Source organism: Eptesicus fuscus, chromosome 3 (assembly GCF_027574615.1).
Source record: "Eptesicus fuscus isolate TK198812 chromosome 3, DD_ASM_mEF_20220401, whole genome shotgun sequence".
Classification (NCBI taxonomy): Eukaryota; Metazoa; Chordata; class Mammalia; order Chiroptera; family Vespertilionidae; genus Eptesicus; species Eptesicus fuscus.
The window spans coordinates 30807069-30830738 of NC_072475.1; the positions used below are offsets into that span (position 1 = coordinate 30807069).

Sequence of the window (23670 nt, forward strand, 5' to 3'; positions counted from 1 at the left end):
TAAAATTATCCAAAGGACATTAATAATTAACAAGACAATGTAAGGCAAAATATTATCCCCTTAACAAGGGTCTCTTTTTCTGATCCCTAGGCTCTGAAGAGAAAGTTATGAATCCTTGTGCTTATATATGTTTGAATATAACTTGGTCACTTGCATTAATTAAATACAGTCTCATGCTTTCAGCCTGTATCCTTTCTAATTAGATATATTATTAGCCATTAAGAAGATTTCCCCCTTCTTTTTTGTCTTAATCTTATTAACTACTAGGAATATTTTTCCAAAGATTGAACATAAGAGAGAGTATATGCACTTTTACCTCTAGAAACACACAAATCAAATTAAGCTGTAAGAGTGGACGCTGGTATTTCTGGAATCTTGCAGGGCTGGTTTAATTTTGTTATTGCTGTGCTATTACCTGTGGGCTCTGCAACAAGTTTCAAGGGCACATCAAACACTGAGTTCTACAGTTGTATCTGGGTGCTGACAATGGAGCGGTTTTTGTGTAACTGAAAGCTTGGTGGTTCTAGTTTTCCCAAGTATTGGGAAAATACAAAAGGTGTTCATTGTGTTAAGAAAAATTCAAATAGTTCTCCAAAAGTAGAGTTATTTATTAACATATCTATCTGGTTCTTTTTAGAATTCCATCAGTGGCGAGAGGTATTGATGATAAATCCCACGATGGCCATGAACCCTTTATTGACAGCATCAGGGCAGCAAAGGATCCCACTGGTTCCCTCACCATTTGAACCTCTGCCTGTGGATAGGTATTTATTTCCAACATAATATTATGGTCAAAGGAGAACATGGATAATCATTAAGTTTTTGGATGGTTTTAACCTCAGCGTTGTTTTATGGTCTAATGTTATTTCAGTGAACAGTGGCGCAATAATTCACGTCAAGATACTCTGCTGACTGTACCTTCAACACACTTCCCATCATTTCTCCTTTGAGGCCTTGACATACTCAGCAAATAGCTAGCAAGCACTTTTACCATGTGACAGGAATTGTGTGGGTACGAACATTGGTAGAGTCTATGAGAGCTGCCATAACAAAATATCACAGACTAGGTGGTTTCAACAACAGAAATTTATTTCTCCCAGTTTGAGAAGCTGAAAGCCCTATATCAAGGTGGCGGCAGCGTTGATTTGTGGTGAGAACTCTCTCCTTTGGCCTGAAGACAGCTGCCTTCTTGCCATGTCCTCACATGACATTTTTCTCTGTTCTTGTGCACTCCTGGCATCTCTTCCTCTTCTCATATGAACAGCAGTCCTGTTAGATTAGGGCTCCACACTTTTGCCCTCATTTAAACTTTAATTACCCCATTAAAAGCTTTATCTCTAAATACAGTCACATTGTGGAGTAGGACTTCAGCATATGGATTTAGGGGACACAATTTAGTCCATAATAATCGGATACCCTGGATTTCCTGTGATAGAACAATTCTTTCTTTTCAATAAAAGTGACAGTATCAATATTTATGTTGCACATTTTGGCAGTTTCTTATTTTACCTTCTTTAGAATATTTTGACATTCTGAGGAAAGAGTAAACATCTATTATTTATCCCTGTTCATGAAGTAGGAACAATAAATTTGACTTCTAGAGAGCACTGAAGTTTGGCAAAATAAATAAATTATTTATCCAGGAAGTCAAACTTTGGTTCCAGATGTCAAAATCCAAGTCAAATATCTCCAGTAAATGAGAAAAGAGTGTTGTGGTCAGAACAGTATGTTGGGGTGGCTCAAACCCAAGACATGGCCTCTCATCAGCCTCCCAGACAACATTAGCTTAGCACCCACTCAAGTTTCTTCACAAACTACCGGACCCTGGGCTCCATGCAGTGACCCAACCACTAGCCAGGCTGGCCAGCAGCATGGCTGGCATCTATGCAGGCCCTGGGAGCTTGGGCTCCTGGATCTCTGTGTTCCTCTCCATGAGCATGCAGGGTAGCTTGGGGGTCCAGGGTAGCTGGGGGTCGGGGACCTGATGGGCATAAGGGGCATCCAGATCAAGAAGGAGACTATGCAATGCCTGAATGACCACCTGGCCTCCTATCTGGAAAGGATGAGGAGCCCGGAAGTTGATCATTGGAGGCTAGAGAGCAAAATCCAGGAACATTTGGAGAAAAAGGGACCCTGGGTTAGAGACTATCTAGGACGTGTGGGCTCAGATCTTTGCAACTTCTGTGGGCAATGCCCACATTTTTCTGCAGATTGACAATGCCTGTCTTGCTGCTAATGACTTCAGAGTCAAGTATGAGACAGAGCTGGCCATGTACCAGTCTATGGAAAAATGGCATCAGTGGGCTTCGGAAGGTCACTGATATCATCATTTGGCTGCAGCTGGAGACAAGACAGAGATCGAGACTCTTAAGGAGTAGCTGCTCTTTTTGAAGAAGGAACACTGGGAGGAAGCTGGTCTATGAACCAGATTATCAACTCTGGGTTGACTGTGGAGTTGGATGCTCCCATATCTCAGGACCTCAGTAAGATCATGGTGGACATCTGGGCCCACTATTACCAGATGGTTCAGAAGAACCAAGAGATCTAGACAAGTACTGGTCCCAGCAGATTGAAGAGAGCACCACAGTGGTCACCTTGCAGACCACTGAGATAGGAGTTCCTGAGATGACACTCATGGAGCTAAGACATATGATCCAGTCCTTGGACTTTATGAGAAATTTGAAGGCCACCTTGGAAAACAGCCTGAAGGAAGTAGAGACACGCTATGCCATGCAAATGGAAAAACTCAGTAGGATTCTGCTGCAGCTGGAGTCAGAGCTGGCCCATACCAGGACAGGGGGGGGCAGCTCAGCGCTAAGAGTATAAGACACTGCCGAACATCAAGGTCAAGCTGGAAGCTGAGATAGCCATCTACCACCCTCTTGCTGGAAGAAGGGAAGAACTTTCCTGATAACACCCTGGACAACAGCAACTCCACGCAATCCATCCAAAAGACCATCACCTGCAGGATTGTGGGTGGCTAAGTGGTATCTGAGATCAATGACACCAAAGTTTTGAGGTGTTAAGGCAGCAGAAGCAGGGAACTCCTTGAAGGGGGGGGGGGCAATTAAAAAGTTCAGAGATTGTTAAAGATTTTTTTTAAAAAAGGAATATTATGTTGGTCATGTAAAATCAGATCTTTTCTTTCAGACATCCCTAAAACTTTTCTTTCCTATTTTCTCTGTTGTTGTCAGTTGGGTCAATCCTTCCTTAGTAGAGTCCTTCCTCCAATCTTCCTTACCCTATTTCTATTTAAACCAACAGAGAGTGCAGGACTTCTGTACTTCATTTTGGGAAGAGATGATAGAATCCAATGTGGCAATAAAACAAAATCTCATTGCCTATGCAATGGGAATTTTGTACAGTTACATTCTCATTTTATCTATTTCATATCTTTTTTTTTTCCCTAGAGATGCATTGCCTTCCACTGTGGCTCCAACTGACCCAAGACAGTTTTGTGTTCCATACCGAATTGGATCCTCTGTTCAACCAAATGCAAATATGCCAAACATGATGTCCAATCGTTTCTACTCAGGTATGAACAATCAATGGCTCTCATCTGTGGAGCCACTGTGAACTGGAGGCTGAAGGATATAGCAGTTATACTTGTAGTTTCTGCAGTTAGGACTTAGGTTTAAATTATGGTTCTACCACTGTGTGACCAAGTAGAAATTGCTTCACTTCTCCGACTATCAATTTACTGATGAATAACATGAAAATCTGCAATATTACTGTCTGTCTTACATATAAGGAACTGATGAGGTCATGAGGAGAGGGGATATGAGACTTAAAGGGGCTTAGGGAAGTTTATATGTGGCCTAACAGGCATAGTGAGGCCTTGCCCTTTTTTAAAAATAAATTTTATTGATTTTTTACAGAGAGAAAGGGAGAGGGATAGAGTTAGAAACATCGATGAGAGGGAAACATCGATCAGCTCCCTCCTGCCCACCCCCTGGGATATGCCTGCAACAAAGGCACATGCCCTTGACCAGAATCGAACCTGGGACCCCTCAGTCCGCAGGCCAATGCTCCATCCACTGAGCCAAACCAGTTAGAGCAGAGGACTTGCCTTTTATTCTGAGTAAGAGGGGGTCACTTTTGATGAGTTTGAACAAGGTTGTGACATGGTCTGACTTACATTTTACCAGGACCACTCTGGCTGCTGTTTGGGGTCAAACTTAACAGGACAAAGTTCTGGGAATAAATAGATGGGAGTAAATGGGTTATTAGAATAGTTGAAAGATAATTATGGATTGGCCCCGGGTGGTGACAGTAGGAATGGTAAGAAGTGGTTGGATTCTGTAATTATTTTGAAGGTAAACAGCAGGATTTTCTCATAGTTTAGATATGAGAGTTGAGAAAGAAGGAGTGTCAGGGATGACATAAATAATTTTAGTCTGAGTAACCAGAAAGGTGAAGTTGTTATATACTGATTTGAGGAATACTATGAGAGGAAGAGTTCTTGGGGCAGAAGAGATATCATAGGCTTAGTTTTGTTCATATTACAATTGAGATCCCTAATAGACAATCAGTGAGAGATGTCAGGAAGGCAGCCGAAGTCCAGGGAGGACTTCTGGAGACACCGGCCATATAATTTTGGAAGTTATCAGCATACATAAGTGTAGATGAGATCATCATCCAAATGTCAATGTGGATAGACATTAAAAGAATGATCCCTGGGACATATTAAGAGGGTTGAAAAGCTGTGGAGATACAAGCAAGAGAGATATAGAAGGAGCAAGCAGTGAGTGGGAAGAAACCCAGGAGAGTATGGAAGCCTGGAAGACAAGGGAATAAATTTTTTAAGGAGAAATTGAGCAACTGTGTCAAGTATGCCACTCATAGATCAAGTAGAGGAAAACTAAGACTATATGATTAGATTTGGCTATGTGGAGGTCATTAGTTATCTTGATAAGAGCTATTTTAGTAGCGTGGTAGCAGTGAAAACATGACTGGTAGGGGCAAGAAAGACTAGGAGGTGAGGATTTCCTCACCATATTGAAGATCAAACTGATGCATCTTATCTCGCCAAAACTAAATTCATGAGTTTCTGGTTGTCCCTGCTTCCCAACTCCAACAAGTCTTAATAGATACAAAGGAGTGACAAGCCCAACCCAAAAAAGAAATATGATTGATACCAGGGCCAGAGAAGACACTGGCCTGCCTGGGTTTGAGCTACCACAATACATGGGTCCACGGCAGTGAGGCTGGGTGTCTGAACAAGGACCAGATATGAAACTAGACACCCACACTGGAGTGGCCCAAGGACCAATAAGACAGCTGATTCTGGATGGAAGCCCCGTCTGGCAGCAAGAACCCAATAAATAATAAAGCCATGGTTACAGGCAACAGATAAATAGACCACAGACTCAGAGTGTCCTTCTTAGAGATGAAGAATTCAGAAACTGCCAATATCTGGATACAAACAGGCAGGTTGATCACCTGTCCAAGGCCATAAGTCAGGTCCCCACCTCAAGGCTGATGTTTGGGAAAATAAGCACAGGCAAGGTAGGCCCTCCATCCTATAGACACTGAGCTTCTAAGTCAGTTAGCAAAATAGAAATTAAGACAGGGGTCTATTTCAAAAATAGGGATGTTAGATAGGGAGTGACTTATTGCAGCTAGACTAGCACTAAGTTTGAGGTCACTTATTTGGGAAAGAGAAATAAACTTGGAATAGGTTTGATGAGGCCAGATTTCAAAAGGTCCTAAATGTAGGTCATTAGAATTGTGCTCTCTACTCTGAACTTCTCACACGGACTTTCTCTCCATCCTTGGGCAGTACATCATGAGCTGACACTCTCATGCATGTCAGCCAGCTAATGGAGAATATTGTGAAGCCACTCAACTATAAAAATATAGAGCTTTAGAGTTAGAGGGATTTTTAGAGGTTACCTCATCTAACCTCTGATTTTTAAAAATGACAAAGAACCTCAAAAAAGATACAGTGTGCTTTATCTCAAGATAGGTTGTTATTAATCGTTTAATGAGCTCTACCAGCTCAGTACCGAGCAAGTATAAGGAGCAGGTCTAGCCTTCATGATACTTATCCTCCTTTTGGGGAGAACAGATTTACACAAGTAAAAATATAGTTGAACAAAACTATGTATAATAAATACAATTTGTGTACTTATTATTATTAGAATGTACTCTGTGGATCTGTGCTGGTTTGTGAAGTGTTGGTACAAATAAATGTATAAATGGAGAGTAAGGGCTTAGAAACTTCCACGGCAATTTGAAGGGTAATTTTATGTCTATTAATCTAAAGATTTAAAATGTTTTTGCTTGTATTTATTCTTATCTTTATTTCCATTTTCTAAAACATCATTTTATTGTATTTTTAAAAAGGATTGGTCCATGATGGATTGGAAATTTAAAAAGAAAAGAATTATCTCACCGTAAATGGTTTGAGAAGCACCAGTATAGATGCTAGGTGCATTAGGAGTGCAGATAAAGAAAAAAATCAATATAGTGTTATGTTACTAGTCAAGAATAGAGCCTTGAATTCTGATTATGCTGTCATTATTTAAAGACATTTTAGTAGGTTGACACAAGGAATACAATTGCTACCCCACTCCGTTGAAATCGTTTAAGAAAAAGTATTTTCCTCAGATGCACCAAAATGTCCAGATAGAGAACTGAATATTTTATCCTCTTAGCTCATGCATTTATTTCCAGAGATTTCAGTGCATCAAGGAAGCACTTAGTTACATTTTTTTAAAGGTCAACTAATTCCTTTTGTACCAAAGGGGCCGGGGAAAAAGCTATCAATTTTTACTTCAAAAGCAAGAGATCAAGAGATCCACAGTTTATTTTATATTTTTCCTTTTGATGGCAGGCAATGTCGCCAATCAAGGACCAATCTTAAAGAAAGAGTATCTAGTGTTATTATGATGCCCTCACCAACATGACTCTAAGGTGCAATGATACTGTTTCCAACATTGTGCTCAACTAGTGGTTTTGCAAATACTATTTTAATCATTATATTTTATTTTATTATTTTCAAATGAATGTTGTTAATTTGTTTGTGGGGCGGGATGTTGATTTTCTTTCTTAAGGTTGGGGCATTTTACCACCTGAATCCTTAAAGGCAATGGCCAGGAAGAATGAAATGATTCAAAGGCAGCATACTGCCAGGTAATGTAACAGTGTTGCTTTATTTTCTATTCATTCACTTGTTTGTTTATTCATTTGTTTTAGATAGGTAAATATATATAGTTATATATACTTTTACATACGATATACATTCATTCATTTATTATATTTGTATATTATTGTATTTGTGTATGTTTTTATATGTGCATATATATACATTCTGAATGAATATATGTATATATTTATGTATCTCTCTCTCTCTCTCTCTCTCTCTCTCTATATATATATATATATATATATATATATATATATACACTCTGATTAATTATGATTACCTAGAAAAATACTTCAAGAATATTATAAACACACACACACACACACACACACACACACGTTGGTTAAAGATAAAAGCAAGATTAGAAATTACATAGTGAAACCAAGTTTACAGACCATAATCGTTTGTCAATGTCTCATAATTAAAATGCCTAACAGTGATTCCTCTGAAATTCATGCTGGCCTTTTTAACTTAAATGACTTCAATTCTGCTCAAAGATAGAAGCCAAGTTTGCCACTCCTATTTCGGACAACACCAGCAGAGTCCAGGCAGCCCCCCATGTCAGCCCAGCAGGAGAAAGGAAATATAACAGTAATAACTAGGGTATGGCTGTGGGGAAAGAAGGCATCAGGGTCAATTTTCTTACCACCAAACCTAAGGGGTCCAGGTGATGACCAATAAGCCAAGTAAAGTAAGCAAAACACCAAGTCCTCCACTCTCCTCCTCCACCCCAACCCCTGTTACTTGCAGTAATTTGTAACTGTTGAGACTTGCATTGACTTACTCTGGTTCTTGAGTCCCACTAAAATTGTATGGCAGGGTTTAAAAACCTCTTCCAGAACTTTAGTTCCTTTGAAGATTAATCTCTGGCAAGAAACTGCCCAGTGCTGCATTATTAATTTATAGTAGAAATGTATATAAATGTCACAGGCAAACTTGTTAAATTTGTCAGATCTATTAGAGTAAGTCTCTACAGACTGGCCTTGGACTACCATTGTGACTACAGCCATGCCCTTCACCCTCAGGTCTTACCCAAACTCTCTTCTCAGTGGCTTTGTGGGGGATTCGTGTCTCCATGCAACAAACTTCAGATAGTGTGAAGATTCACAAGAAAAACAGAGGTGCTAGGGAAGGCAGAGGGCCATTAAAATTATATTTCTTTAATTTTTTTTAATTTGTTGGGGTGACACTGGTTAATAAAATTATATAGGCCGAAACCGGTTTGGCTCAGTGGATAGAGCGTCGGCCTGCGGACTCAAGGGTCCCGGGTTCGATTCCAGTCAGGGGCGTGTGCCTTGGTTGCGGGCACATCCCCAGTGGGGGTGTGCAGGAGGCAGCTGATCGATGTTTCTCTCTCATCGATGTTTCTGACTCTCTATCCCTCTCTCTTCCTCTCTGTAAAAAATCAATAAAATATATTTAAAAAATAAAAAATAAAAATAATAAAATTATATAGGTTTCAAGTGTACAATTCCATATAATACATGATCTGTATATTGTATTGTGTGTTCACCACCCAAAGTCAAGTCTCCTTCCATCACCATAAAATTCTATTTCTAATGGTTTTCTTGGGTTGTATAAAATACATTGTTTTGTTTTAGGTTGGAAATGGAAATGCATGCCATTTACCAGCAAAGGAGAATAGACAAAATGAATCCCACAGGATTTGCAGGCCTGGGGGTACCATTCCCCTATGGCTCCAGTATCCCCAGTGGCCCAGCCACCTGCCATGGCAGGAGCATGCTCCCTGCCGGTGACCTGCATTTGCACAGACACTCCCTGAGAAGTCTTCATGGAAATCCCATGCTAGTGGCAACTGGTCCACGCTATCTAGAGGGCTGGGGGCAGAAATGTCGTCGTCTCAGGAGAGGTACGGGGAATCAGAAAGTTCTAGACAGTGATATTGAGAGTTCCAAAAGTCAAGCAGAAGAAAAATCCATAGGCCAGGTTCATGTGATTCCCTATGAAGAGGATGAGTATGCCAAAGACCCAGAAACGGAAGCTCTCAACAACCAGAAGTCAAGCGAAGTCAACGAAAAGCCAACTGCAGTTCTTGCCAATACCTGTAGAGAGTTGGAGCACACCCAGAGAGAACCCTGGGGAACTCATGATGCTCCTGTGGACGCAAAGGCCTGGGATGGTGGGAGAGAGAAGGTTTCAGAGCAGGTTTTTGCAGCCTGTGGTGAAAAGAATGGGGTTTACCCTCCAGTTCCTCAACCATCTTTGCCAGGTGGGTATCCAGGGAGCAAGGTCAATGGCAGATTCTCATGAACCACAGATCCTCAAGTCCTTAAGGCTTAAGTAATTACATAGTGAATTAAAACCATCACGCTTCTTTTTATCCTTTATTTTAATATCCTTTATTTTAATCCCATTTAGAATGACCTCTTTTTGAAGTCATTTTATTACTTTAGTTCTAAGAAGCCATATCGGTGAAACTAATCTCTCTTTATACAGCTATGTAGAGAATTTACAGCCAAGGTTAGGTAGGCAAGTATGAGGAAGATGGGACAACCTACCAGAATTTTTCATTAAAAATTTAATTTAATTTGCTGTTAATTTCTTCAACACAAAATAGAGGGGCTTCTTGCTTAAAAGTATGAATTCTATCTGTATTTGAGTGTAAAACAATAGACAAACAGAAGCATTCACTTTCAGTGCCCATTACTGTTAATGATACCTTCTGACCTAAAAATATAAATGCACTTTCCCCCTCCAAACACTGAAGTTCTAGTTTTCTAGAACTTCTTTAGATAAAAATATTTTAAAATACAGGGATTGGAGGGGGTCATGCTCTAGCCACCAGACCAACTGCTTCCTTACAAAGTGTGAATTTGCTGTTTTGATGAAGATGCGACTAAATCCCTACATTGCCTAGAGAGCATGATAAATTGCAAAACATCATAGGACATGGTGGTGTTAACCTCCAGAACGAAACCCACAGGGCATTTCTATTGGAATCTGAGGGAAGCCGCTCTGGAACGTCTTTGTTTACTTAAGATAATGTTGTCATTAAAGAGCTTTTTGCAGGGGTGGGGAACCTTCTTTCTGCCAAGGTCACTTTGATATTTACAACATTATTTGAGGGCCATACAAAATTATCAACTTAAAAATTAGCCCGCTATATTTGGTCAAACTTTTTTCCCCTAATCTTTATTGTTGAAAGTATTACATATGTCGCCCTTTGTCCCCCATCGACCTCTTCTAGCTCGCCCACCTCACTGCTAATGCCTTGGCAGGGCCAGACCAAATGATTTCGTGGGCCTTATATGGCCCTCGAGCTGGACGTTCCCCATCCCTGTTCAGAGGAAGAAAAGAAAGGAGGCAGCTAAGCTTTTTAGAAAACACCTCTCAATAACTCTTAATATTCTTGAAGGAGTTTACATGTAGATCTCTATAAAAGGACCACTTCGTGGTACTAAAATATGAGGAAATTAATGTAACTGTACATAAAACGGTGCTCTTAGTGTCCTCCTTTCCCCTGGAAATTTTATACCACCCAATAACTGTCTTTCCATTTTAAAGGATCACAGGTACTGGTGACAAGAGGGGAGACTCTGTCTTTGGATGACGATATTCAGAAGTGGACCGTGAGCGATGTGCACAGCTTCATCCGCGGCCTCCCGGGTTGTTCAGACTATGCTCAGGTGACCTGAATTTAAGTATTTTCATAGAAGTACGCGAGATACTTTGAAATATATTTCCTTTATAATGAGTTCAGTCAAACTTGCACTTTGCCCCCAGAGAGGATTCCTAATAATCTCCCCCCTTTTTGGGCATTGGCCATTTTGGCACAGGAGCTTCTGTTTGGTGGAGGGATGGTCCCATGCCCACACCCCAGCTGGCAAAGCCCATGTCTGGCTTTAGTTTCTGTTCTATCAAGACTCCTGAGAGGTGGGAATTCTCCCCAAATTAGGAGATTCAGAGACCAAAGATCGAAAAAGAATGAGAAATGTCTAGTATCTTCCCTATTCCTCCATAAACAAATACCTTAGGGACACATATTTCAGTACCAGAAGTTTTAGGCTACTCATAATAGGAAATGAAAATATATACTTCATTTTTAAAAGGACAAGACAGCCCTGGCTGGTTTGGCTCAGTGGATCGAGCGTCAGCCTGCGGATTGAAGGGTCCCAGGTTCGATTCCAGTTGGGGGCACATGCCTGGGTTGCGAGCTCCATCCCCAGTGGGGGGGCGTGCAGGAGGCAGCCGATCAATGATTCTCTCTCATCATTGATGTTTCTATCTCTCCCTCTCCCTTCCTCTCTGAAATCAATAAAAATATTAAAATAAATAAAAAATAAAATAAAAAGGACAAGATGGCAACAGTCTGAAAAACTGGAGATTAACTGTTCTTAAATTCGATATTCATGTTAGGACAATATACAAAACTGCACAGATAAATACATATTCCGTTAATGTCAGGATAGGTGGAATGAAGAGTACTTTCATTCATATGGGAAAATTAGTGACAAAAATCATGGGTTGGCAAGTTTTTGAAGTTTATGTCAATGCTACATTTTCATGCATATGGTTTACTTTTTCAAGTGATTTAATTACACAATTTCAAGCAACAATGTGCCTATTAAATCATGTATCATTGTCTTAATATATATGTTTATGTATTAAAGGAAAAAAGCAAGAAAAGGACATTATGATTTAACAACATCATAATTAACTGATGTTAGAGATCATGGTGTTTCAGATCTTGGTGTAAGAATATTTTTCTTCATGTAATGCTATTAAGTATTTTTCTTTTTTTGGTTTTGTTTATGAGACTTACGGAAAAGTTATGTGGAGTAGTAATTAAGAGTGTACTTATGAAACCAGAAAGTATAAGTTCAAATCCTGGCTTTTCCACTTTCTGGACATGTGATCTAAGATAATTTTCGTTTCTTCTCTGTGTCTCAGTTTTTTCATATGTAAAATGGGGATAGAATAATATACTCTCAAGGAATGTTGTAAACAATAAAGAGTGCCTGGCACTTTGTCAATACTGAGTAAGTGCTAATTTCATCATTATATCAGCCAGAAACAAGCAACCTCCTATATAATGTACATGTCATTGCTGACTTTATTTTTATGGCTGACTTCTGATGGATTGAATCTGTTTGAACTCTCATTATTATTAATCAGTCAGTGATCCAATCATAAAAGTTTAGTTTATGTCCAGCTGGTGTGGCTCAGTGGTTGAGTGTTGACCAATGAACCAGGAAGTCACAGTTCAATTCCCTGTCAGGACACATGGCCAGGCTAAGGGGTCAATCCCCAGTGGGGGATGTGTAGGAGGCAGCTGATCAATGATTCTCTCCCATCATTGATGTTTCTTTCTACCTCTCCCTCTCCCTTCTTCTCTGAAATCAATATAAAAAAATATTTTTTTAAAGTGCAGTTTATAAAAACCACTCTTGTAAAAAATAAGGTTACATTTCAAACTTTATCATTCCAAATGTTCTCTTGGAAGTTACATAGACACCAATAGCCAAACTTTGCTGACTCATTATCTCTCACCAACAGGATGTCAGTTCTCCCTTCCCCACCCCAAGAAGCAGAAATGATTATTTCTAGGTGTTTCTCGAATGTGTTTAGGATCAAGTCCTGCTCTTGTTTCCTCATTAAAGCCCATTCCCTCCCGGGAACTACTGGTGAGATAAATTACAGGGGCGCTGCTGCTCTCCTGGGTACAGCCCCAGCACGGTGAGTGACTGTGTTCTGTACAAATGGGAGAGTTCTTCTGGATGCCACTGGGTGCAGTCTGGTTGCAACAAACTCCTAAGCAGCACTGCCTGTGCACAACTTTCACAAGTACCCTTGTCTAAACGTACCTTTGGCTTTTACTCACAGCCCCGGGACTTGTCGGGGTTACACCCACTGTCCCCCACCCTCTTCTTCCTCACCTCTGCCTTAGGTGTCTACTCGGCAATCTCCCTCCACCTGCCTCCTGCAGGTAGAAAAGGAAATTCAGAAAAAAACATAACCACAGCTAAAACCCAAACCCCAGTGCAATGAACCCCTTTATTTATTTTTTTCTCTTTCAAATGAACCCCTTTAAACAGGTGTAGAGAAGGGGTTGTTTAGGGACATCCAGGAGACCCTGCAACACCTTTGTTTGTCTAAGTAAATGAACTCAGCAGACGCAATAGTCCATAACTGAAATTAGTAAAACTATGTGCACATTTATATGGTGCTGTAGGCCTAAGCTGCTCGCAGGAGAATGAGAATGGGACATCTTCTGAGAGACAGTGGCATGTTCTGAGTCTTTGCCTCAGGCCCAGGGCTCATCTGCCAAGGCTGAGGGTTCAGGCCTCACGCATGTCAGGCCCTGGCTGCCACACAGCCTCTGAAAATGTACCCCTGTGGTTTCTCTTTTTTTGGTGCTTTCTGATAGTCCCTAACTGCTCACTGGAACTCCTACCAAGGAAAAAGAAATAAGCAAAATTTCCACCATCAATATACTTCACTATTTTTGTCAGCACTCCTTTTTCTGAATGGCAGTGGAATTACGCAGGGAAAATCCTGGCTCAGAATCATAAACTATATGCTATTTTGTAGGTTCCCTAACTGGCAAGCTGTTCTTCTCAGGCAACTCCCTAACCTTCTCTACATTGCTCTCTCGTTTATTAAAAAAAAAAATTAGAATAATAATGCCTATAATTTATTGGGTTGACTATATTCGAGGCACTATCCTAGGCACATCATTTACGGATTAGCTTTTAAATTTAGTCTATAGCATAATTTTGCAAAGAAGCTATTAGCCCTATTTTTCAGTTAAATAAGATTGACATCAAGGTGGCTAAAAGAATAAGTACTTGAAAAACGTGTGACCACAAATCTAGCTCTTTCCATTATAATTATTCTACATTGAGGCTATTGAGCCAGATGGCTTCTAGTCAAGAGCCCCTAGGAGTTCTCAAAGTGGTAAGAGACCCTTAAGTTATTCTTTATAGTTCAGAAAACCTAGGAGAGATCATCCATTTTCCCAAGAGAAGGCTACAAGACTAACCTAAACTGCCCATTTTCTTTCTTTGGCCCAAATTAAGTTAATTTATATTAGCCATTCTATGATTTGCTTAATTAAGATAGGAAGAGAAACAATTGCTTAATAAACATATTTTTGCAAATAGCTACAATATGTTAGCACACAAAGTTCCTGGCACGGAAGCTTCCCAAGCAGATTCCAGTTTTTAGTTGATCCTGTGGCATCCGGCCAAGGCCTGAACACACAGCGGAAACAAGGCAAACATGGTTCCCCTCCCTGGGAGCTTGTATCCCAGAAGAGGGACACTAGTAAGGGGTTCACGTCAGGGTGAGACGTGCGGGGAGAGGGCAGGTACGTGCGTGGTAGGAACACCCAGGAGCGCCTCATGGCTTCCTGCAGGAAGAGGCATCAAAAGTCAGACCTGTCAATGAGTTGACCAGCTGAGGAAGGAAGTGAGGCAGGAGAGAGGCAACGGAGGAACTTCCAGGAAGGACTAGGAGCCAGAGAGATTGTAGAGAAGTAACTAGTTGGGATTTTGAGAGCAGTTTCTAGTGGCCCAGAGAGGGCCAGGGCCAAGGTGAGAGAGGAGAGAATGGCAAGACAGGAGACTGGAGTGAGAAAAGGGGCCGGGTCACAAAGATCCTTGAAGACTCAGCGATGGACTTCATCCCAGAGACAGTGGAGGTTTTAAGAAGTGCTGTGATTAGCTTTATTTCAGAAGGGTCACTCAAGTTACTTTTATGAAAACAGGTTGAAGGTGGCCAGACTGGTGGGAGAGCCTCCTCAGATGAGCAACAGTGAAATTTGATTCAAGGTTGAAACAATGGGGCTGGCCGATAAATACGCCATCTAAGAGGCAGAATTGCCATCATTGGCCTCCAAGTTAGATATACGTTAGAGAGCCTGCAGTGTAGAGAGACACTCACTGAAGCCCAGAGAGAGACCGGGATGAATCAGGAACAACAAAGGGGACCTGGGTCAGATGCCTCAGGGGCTCTAACATACAAGGATGGACAAAGAAACAGTCGCCACAAAGAGTTATTGAAGAGCATAAACACTGTGCTACTGGGGCACGGAAGAGAGAGTAACTGAAATAAGAAATGTTATAAAATGTTGTGTCATTCCCCGGCAATCTTAATGTTTCCTCCAATACTAAGCTACCTGCACATAAAACAAGAACTTTTAAAAAAGACACCGAGACAAAGTTAATATCTTTTGTGTTTTCTAAGGTATTTAAAGATCATGCAATTGATGGAGAAACTTTGCCATTACTCACAGAGGAGCATCTTCGAAGCACTATGGGGCTAAAGCTAGGGCCGGCACTAAAGATCCAATTGCAGGTATGGCGATTTTTCATAGCTAGCTATCTATTGAGGGTATGAAGCTGAGGAGAAATATGTTACTTTCATCCTGTTGTAACATTCCTAATGCCTATTTAACTTCCTTCCCCTCTTTGGGTGGGAGCATAATAGAAGTGGGGGAACCTGAAAGCTTTGGAATGGGGTAGTAGCACACATTCCCAGGTGTAGTTGGGAAGGCACAACGCAGTGGTGTGCTAGCAAATGTTTAACAACCAGCTCGCTTTAAAAACAAAATGAACCCAGACTTGTAGCATCTGTCAATTTCTACAGTGTAAATATTCACACCATGGCTGACAGACTCTCAATGTAATGTCACTGGACACAGAATTGGGAAGAGATGCACAGCAGCATCCCATTTTAGAGTGCCACGTGAAGAGAATAGACACAAGTAGCCTCAGCAGCAGAGATAATAATGAATGATAAGAGAATTAGGTAAAGCAGTTAAGAAGTGATGAGTTTTAGGTATGTATTACTTTAGTTTCCAATATAGAATTTTACATTGTAAATTTATATAATTTAATTTTTTATTACAGTCTACATGCAATATTATAACATAATGCATTTACTTGTAAGTTTATAAAATTTAATTTGTAACAGTGGCATATTTAACAACTGGCTTGCAAATTCCCTAAAGATGTAACAGTTGACTCTCAGGACTGGAACAAGCTAAGCTCCAGTGTGCCACTTCTCACCACCTCCAACGTTCATTCGGGTCTAAGGCACCATCGTCTTTCATTGGGTTCCTGCATTCACCTTCCCACTGTTCTCCCTGCTCTGCCCTCGCCCAGCCAGAGCCTAGTCACAAAGCAGTGAAGGATTATTCTTCTAGTACAGTCATGCACAGCTAACAATGGGGATACTTCTGAGAAATGTGTCCTCAGGCAATTTCACTGTGCGAATACCATAGAGTGCACTACACAAACTGAGATGGGATAGCCTACTACACACCTAGATTATATGGCGTAGCCTATTCCTCCTAGGCTACAAGCCTGTACAGCATGTCATTGCACAAAACATGGGATTAAATCAAGCACATGAGGAAATGGTACAATCAGGAAACTTGGTAAATACGAGATGCATGAGGTTGCTGCCACCATAACACGGGCATACAGTTTTATAGGAAACTTTTTTCTATAAGTAGAAATAGTACACTCTAAAATAATGCCAATGCTGTGGGTTCAATCCCCGGTCAGGGCACATATAAGACTCAACCAATGAATGCATAAATAAGTGGAACAACAAATCAATGGGGTTTTCTCTCTCTCTCTCTCTTCTCTCTTTCTCTCTCTCTCTCTCTCTTTCTCTCTCTCTCTCTCTCTCTCTCTCCCCTTCCTCTCTCGCTCTACAGTCAATCAATAAATAAACATTTAAAAAATAACAATAAAAATATAGTAAATACATAAACCAGTAACGCAGTCATGTATTATCATTATCAAGTATTATGTACTTTATATAATTGTATGTGCTGTAATTTCATACAATTGGCAGCGCAGTAGGTTTACACCAGCATCACCACAAACAAATGAGTAATGCAACATGACAATGGCTATGACATCACAAGGCAAAAGGAATTTTTCAGCTCCATTATAATCTTATGGGACTACCATTGTATATGTGGTTTAATATTGACTGAAACCTTTCGTTATGCAGTGCCTAAGACAGACCATGTTATTCTTCTGCTCAAAAGTTTGCAATATCTCCCCATCTCCTTCAGAGTACAAAAAGAATTACTTTTCTCCCTGACAGTTACTGCTTCTTCTCACACACCTCTGGCTACTTCAGCGTCTAGGCAGGCTCCACCGTAGGGCCATTCTCTCTACTTGAGATGCTCTTCCCTCTGATAGACTCATGCTTTGCTCCCTCTACCTTCTCCGTGAGGCTTGCTCTGATCACCCTACTTAAAATTGCACACAGCCCAGCTCATGCATACTACCATCCTTTTTTTCTGCTCTTTTTTTCCTCATAGCACCTATCACCTTCAATCATACAACATAATTTATTTATTGGTTATGTTAATGTTCGTTGCTGATTTCCTTCTGCCCCCACTAGAATTGTTTGAAGGCTAATGCAGGAATCCAGTGAGAGCAGAGATCTTTATTTGTTTTGTTGACTCTTGTATCCTTAGAATATGCAAGCTCTGTAGCAGGTAGAAAATTATTTGTTGAAAGAAGGGGTTTCCATGAAGCATCAACTAATTCTTCCCAGAATTTATACTGCATTATAGGGCATCTTTTTATACTGCATGTTTATGCCAGGAGCTGAGATTTCAAATGTCCTTCAAAAGCCATTTTTATCTGCCTAAAAAATTTAAGGTAAAGAATTGTGTTATTTATAATGCAAATACTTTCATATTTCCATTGTTATTCTTTTTTAAAATGCCTTTTTTGGAATAATTTTAGATACAGAAAAGATGCAAAGATAGTACAGCATTCACTCAGCTTTTGCTAATATTAAAATCTTACATAATGTAGCACATTTGTCAAAATTAAGAAATTAACAGTGGTACAATATGGTATTCACTTTTAAGTGATTTCCTTTTTGGTGAGGATGCTATATCTCTTGGCATACTTAAATGACACTACATGGTTTTTACTTTGGCTTTGATTTATTTCTTTGGAATTTTTTTTTTTTTTTGACCTTACAATGTGGCCAGCTCCAAATCATTTTTAATCCTCTCCTCACTTGCTGTTAGCTTTGCCCCCTATACATTTTCAGGAGGCTGTGCTTGGATCTGATACGTATAAGTGCTTCCAGGAAGCGCAGCTGAGCTGTTAGAGCCATCTGCCAGCATAAAGGACAGGGCTCCCACAGAAGCTGGTAGGAGGGTGGGGGAGTGGAGGTCCAGCTGATCCCAGACATTCAACCAAACAGAATGGCTGTAGAGTCCTTGGGATTGGGAAGGTCCAGGGGTCCAACTGAAGCAGCAGAATTGGAAGATTCTGAGGAACCCCTGGAAGACCTAGGAGGTGAGCAGGCAGGAGTTCCTCAGACAAGATATCTTGGTGGGTAAGATAAAGTCTCAATCTCCAAAATGGGGATCAAAGGCAATATTCCATTATAGAGAGCCTGCTAAGAAGGAAACCCTTTCTCCAGAATAGAGGCTTAGAAGGTGGACCTGAACTGAGCATGAAAGGGGTAGGAGGGAAAAAAAGAATTACTGGTATTTGAGAACTCAAATATTATTAGCATGGAGGATGCTGGGTTTGAGCTGTGACATTGTGAACAATATAGAATCTCCTGGGTCTCATTCAGGATCAGGTTTGTGTAGGAGCCCAATGGTTAGCATTGGGGCACTAACTGTCCTAACAGCTCCATTTCTGTCTCAACACTAAGTCAACTGAAGGCCAGCTGTGTGCTGAGATTGTCCAAAAAATTCCAGCCTTTAGCCAGGAGAAGGACCAGCTGGGTGTTGGGGAAGGTGGAGGGGGGTGCCTGTGGGACCTCTTGTGAGACCATTGAAAAGAGAGAGATGGAGTGAACTCAAAGTGAAATAATTATGTGTGCAGATGAGCCACAGCAGAACTAGGAATGGGAATTGGAAAGTTGCTACCACCTTGATAGCCAGTTTTACAGCAGTGCCACTGTATGAATCTGAGAGAATGTGTCCTAGAATCATGTCCCCCACAACTATACAGATGCCCAAGCCTGAAATTACCCCAGCCTCCCTGCCCTCTGTGGCCAATCAGAGTATGCTGGGTTATTGAAAGAATTCATAGGCTTAATTACTATAATTATTTTGTCTTCAAAGGTATCTCAGCATATGGAGAGTACGTTCTACAAGAAAAGTTTTTCCCTTCCTACCCACACGAAACAAGCATTTGATCAACCAGCAGCCACGTCCCCTCTTCTGGATTTTAATTCCTGGGGTGACACATTGGACAGGACCTGTTCGCAGGATACAATAATTCCTAAAGGAATCGAGCGAGATAGTATGAAAAATTAAAACCCTCAAGAAGCAAGAACAGTCTTAGTTTTCCAAAGTCTAGGATATTCTGAAGGGTGTGTGAGGGCTTCCCCGGACCAGGTGGAGGCTGCGAGGGAGAGAAAGCCAGCCCTCCCGAAGTTGTCTTGGAGGAGGCCTTGCCCAGGAGGCTTCCGGAGGTGACCTCAGCACAAGGTGACTGAAGGCAAATCCCTGAAAGCCCACGCTAAATGCAGGAGAGAATGTGCAAACACTAATCAAAGCTACAGGTGTATGTTTCCTTAAGGAAAACTCTGAAGAAGCCAAAACAGCTGATACTGGGGGTTGGGGCGTGGGAGAAGCTCCTTAACCTCTCTTCACTCATCTCCCATCTCCCAGAAAGAGACAAAGACAGAAGGAGGCAGAAGAGAAAGCGAAGTACAAAATAGAGAAACAGAGAAGCTGACCACAAGCTTCCACCGTTTCCCATTGCGGCCTTCCAGGCTTAAAGCCTCTGCTTTAAGATAGGAAAGGGCAGACATTTCAACCTCAAAGTTCGGAGTCAGCTATTAGTCAGCATTTTCCTTCTATCTGCCATAAAACTGCGTTATGACTAAAAATAACAGGCAGGCTCCTCCTTATCTGAGAGGGCCATGAAAAGGCATAATGCCCACCTCAGATTTCAGCCAAGGGGTGGAGTGGAGTTATCCCTGCAAAGCAGGTTGAACCGGCAGGATGGAGGGGAGAAGATTAAAGTGGCTTTCTGCGTGCACCCTGTGTGTGGAGTTCCACTCTTCCAACTTCACACCCAGCAGAGACCCTCTGAGAGGATACGCAAGAAACTGACACAAGTTTGCTCAAGGCAGGGGACTTTAGTCCTGAGGGAGGCTTACTTCTTACCCTCTTATACAGTTTGAATTTCTAACTATGGCAATGTGTTTTCTTTTCTTTTTTAATTTACATTTAAAATAAAGAAACTGTAGTAAGCAGCCTCTAAGGTGACCCCCAATGATCTCTGCTTTCTGACATTCATGTCCTTATGCAATCCCCTCCTCTTTTGAGTGGGCTGGACTTGACTTTTCTAATGAATGGAATATGAAAGGCATGATGGGATGTCACTCTGCGGGGTTCTGCCTGGGGTGCTCCCTCTCACTCTCTGGAATACTTTCTCTTGAAGTAGCCTCTGGGCAGCCCCATAGAGAGGCCCATGTGATTGAACTTGGAAATGGATCTTCTGAGGGCTGCCAACAGCCACAGGAGGGAACTTGAAGGGGGCTCCTCCCAGAATCAAGCTTTGGGATGACTATATGGCTCCTGCCCACAGCTTGAATGGCAGCCCTGAGCCAGAGGTCCCCAGCTTAGCTGCTCCCGGATTCCTGACACGTAGGAACTGTGAGATAATAAATCTGTGTTGTTTTCAACCACTAAGTTTTGGAGTAATTTGTTTCATAGCAATAGATAACTAAAACAAACAAATTGCACCGATAAACATATATAACATGCTTGTCCACATTGGAAGAAATCAGGCTTTCGCAGAGTGTGAGCTTTTTTCTCTGATTTGAAGAGTGGGTTCTTGAAGTCATTCCGCTACAAATCAATCTAATTTAGTTGAGCTTTTCTTTCCTTTATTTTTAATATAAAAAAGCAGGTTTTTCCCTGCTTTTATATTACATTATACTATCAAATATGCATATGACTTGCTTGTTTACTCTCTCTGGAGACATACATGCTCGCACGTGCACACACACACACACACACACACACACAGAATCCCTCCAAATTTTAAAATTCCAAGAAGTTTTGTCACATGACCTTTCAACTGCTCTAATTCCCAGCATACAGAAGTTTCACAAGAAACTGCTGTATACCAAATGTAAGTTAACAGATGCTATGGGGTGTGGATAAAAAAGAGAAGCTTAATTTATATTTTTAGAGGCAAAGAAGTTATGTGGTTCAGTCCATATGATGGCTTTTGAATTTGTTATTCCTGCTAGATGAGTCAATTGAGCTGGTAACTGATTCACTTGAACAGATGTGTCTCCTTGTTGCTCTAAGAAAATATTCCGATATGCCATCCTGGCATGCACCATCACCAGAAAAAGCACTGTGATTAATTTTAGGTCCTGCATAAAAAAGGGCCCGGGACACATGCAAAGGAGGCTCTCCCCAGCTCTCAGCACTCTTCTTTGGAAGAAAGGGGGATTGAAATGGCTTGTCACACTAAGATTGCTTTCTCTCCAGGTTAATGACTATAAGCTATCTTTCAACAAAAGACCCACCTTAGTAACAGAAATGATTTTGGAGGGTGAAAATTTCACTCATATGGAAGTAGTCTTTAACTTTTCCACAAATGCTACTTTAGTCCTGAACATACTCTGTACCCCTTTGAGAATTAAACAACAGCAATGCCAACAACAAAAATCTCTCTCATGTTTGAAAACCAAACACAATAAACTGTGTTTGCTAAATAGGGTCTTCTGACTTATAAAATATTCTGTTTAGACAGATTGAATAAATGTGTGTGTGTGTGTGTGTGTGTGTGTGTGTGTGTGTGTGTGTGTGTAACAATATGCCTGTTTCTTCTATGGAAGTATTAGAGCTAGTAAAAAGCAGTAATAGAATTCAAATATCACCATTTTGCACCTTTAAAAAATAAAGGATCTGGACAATAATCATAAATGGTTGCTGACATCACAAAAAGAGAAACAACCAGACATTATATGCCTCTTTTTTTTTAAATATATTTTATTGCAGAGAGGAAGGGAGAAGAATAGAAAGTTAGAAACATTGATGAGAGAGAAACTCAATCAGCTGCCTCCTGCACACTGGGGATGTGCCCACAACCAACGTACATGCCCTTGACCGGAATGAACCTGGGACCCTTTAGTCCGCAGACCGACGCTCTATCCACCGAGCCAAACTGGTTAGGGCCATTATATGCCTCTTGATGGAACAGTTATGAAATAGAAAAATCCAAACTCTGGGAAAATCAGGTAATAGTAAAAATTACCTGATTTTCTTCAACAAATAAATTGCAAGGAAAAACAGAGGGAAAAGAAAAACCAGTAGATTAAATGATATACTAAAAATTCAAATCACCCAGGGGTAAGTTTTGGAAATAGGAGTGATAATGGTTGCACAACATTGTCGATGTAATTAATGCCACTGAATTATACACTTGATAATAGTTAAAATTACAAATTTTATGATATATATGTAGATTTAGGTATTTACTACAATAAAATATTTTAAAGATTCAAGTCACCCAATATAAATATTTGGATGCCTATTGAATATACTATAAAAAATGAAACAATTGGAGAAATTTGAACACAATTAAAAATATTCAGTTTTATTAAAGAATTATTGTATTTTTAAAAATGTGATATTAGTATTTTGGAGGATTTTTTTTATTTTGGTAAGGACTTTAACATGAAATTTTTCCTCTTAACAATTTTAAGTGCACAATAAAATAGTGTTAACTGTAGGAACAATGTTGTACAGTAATTCTCTACAACTTATTCATCTTACTTAAGTTTTTTAAGAGTTCTTATCTCTTGGAATGTATACTAAAATATGTACAGATAAAATAATATATGCTGGATCTGGGATTACTTTACCAACAACATAATAAATTTACCACTCACTAGTATCATTTTTTGGAAGTTGGCAGAATACTCAAGACTTTTGGGTCAGAGACAAAGGACTTTATTACACATGACACAATAAACATCATGAACGTCAGCATATTTCCTTTTGTCCTCAAGTGTCATGGGGACAACACAGATGACACATGAAGTGGATTGCCTACCCATGCAATGGATTGCTTCACAGCTAAGGAACACTGAGCTTGGGGAACCCACTAATTTTATAGCAAGCAGTAAACAAGCATGTTCTTTGTCCAGGGGTGGAGATGGAGTGTGGAGGAGTGAGGAGATATTACTTCATTTCTTAAGGTTATCAGGTGCATAAGCAATAGTGCTAGGAAAATTGTGACCCAACAACCTAGGCACCTATTTTTTAAAGCTAATTTCCCAGCCACCAAAGGAAAAAACACCACTGACTCACCCCTCACTCATGTAGTCCATTCTTGACCAGACCCTCTACTTTGACTCATAGGAAAAGAGGAAAGCTTTATTATTATTATTATTATTATTATTATTATTATTATTTTCCAGGTAGAGGAAAAGGTACACCACAAACTGTGCTTTGGATTCACTCTTTCTAGTCACACTGGCAGATGGCCATCCATCTTTTGTTCATGGCCCCTCCTCTTTCC

At 40.5% G+C, this 23670-nt stretch overlaps 1 protein-coding gene and 1 pseudogene across 1 annotated transcript; both read left to right on the forward strand.

The window, feature by feature from the left end:
* Positions 1-678: 678 nt before the first annotated feature.
* Positions 679-19433, forward strand: SAMD7 (sterile alpha motif domain containing 7). The gene is made up of 7 exons (XM_008142275.3): positions 679-764; positions 3411-3535; positions 7059-7137; positions 8752-9380; positions 10676-10797; positions 15359-15469; positions 19239-19433. Exons 1-7 carry the CDS (start codon positions 679-681, stop codon positions 19431-19433), a joined length of 1347 nt encoding a protein of 448 aa, XP_008140497.3.
* Positions 1571-3026, forward strand: LOC129148090 (keratin, type I cytoskeletal 18-like; annotated as a pseudogene).
* Positions 19434-23670: the final 4237 nt, after the last annotated feature.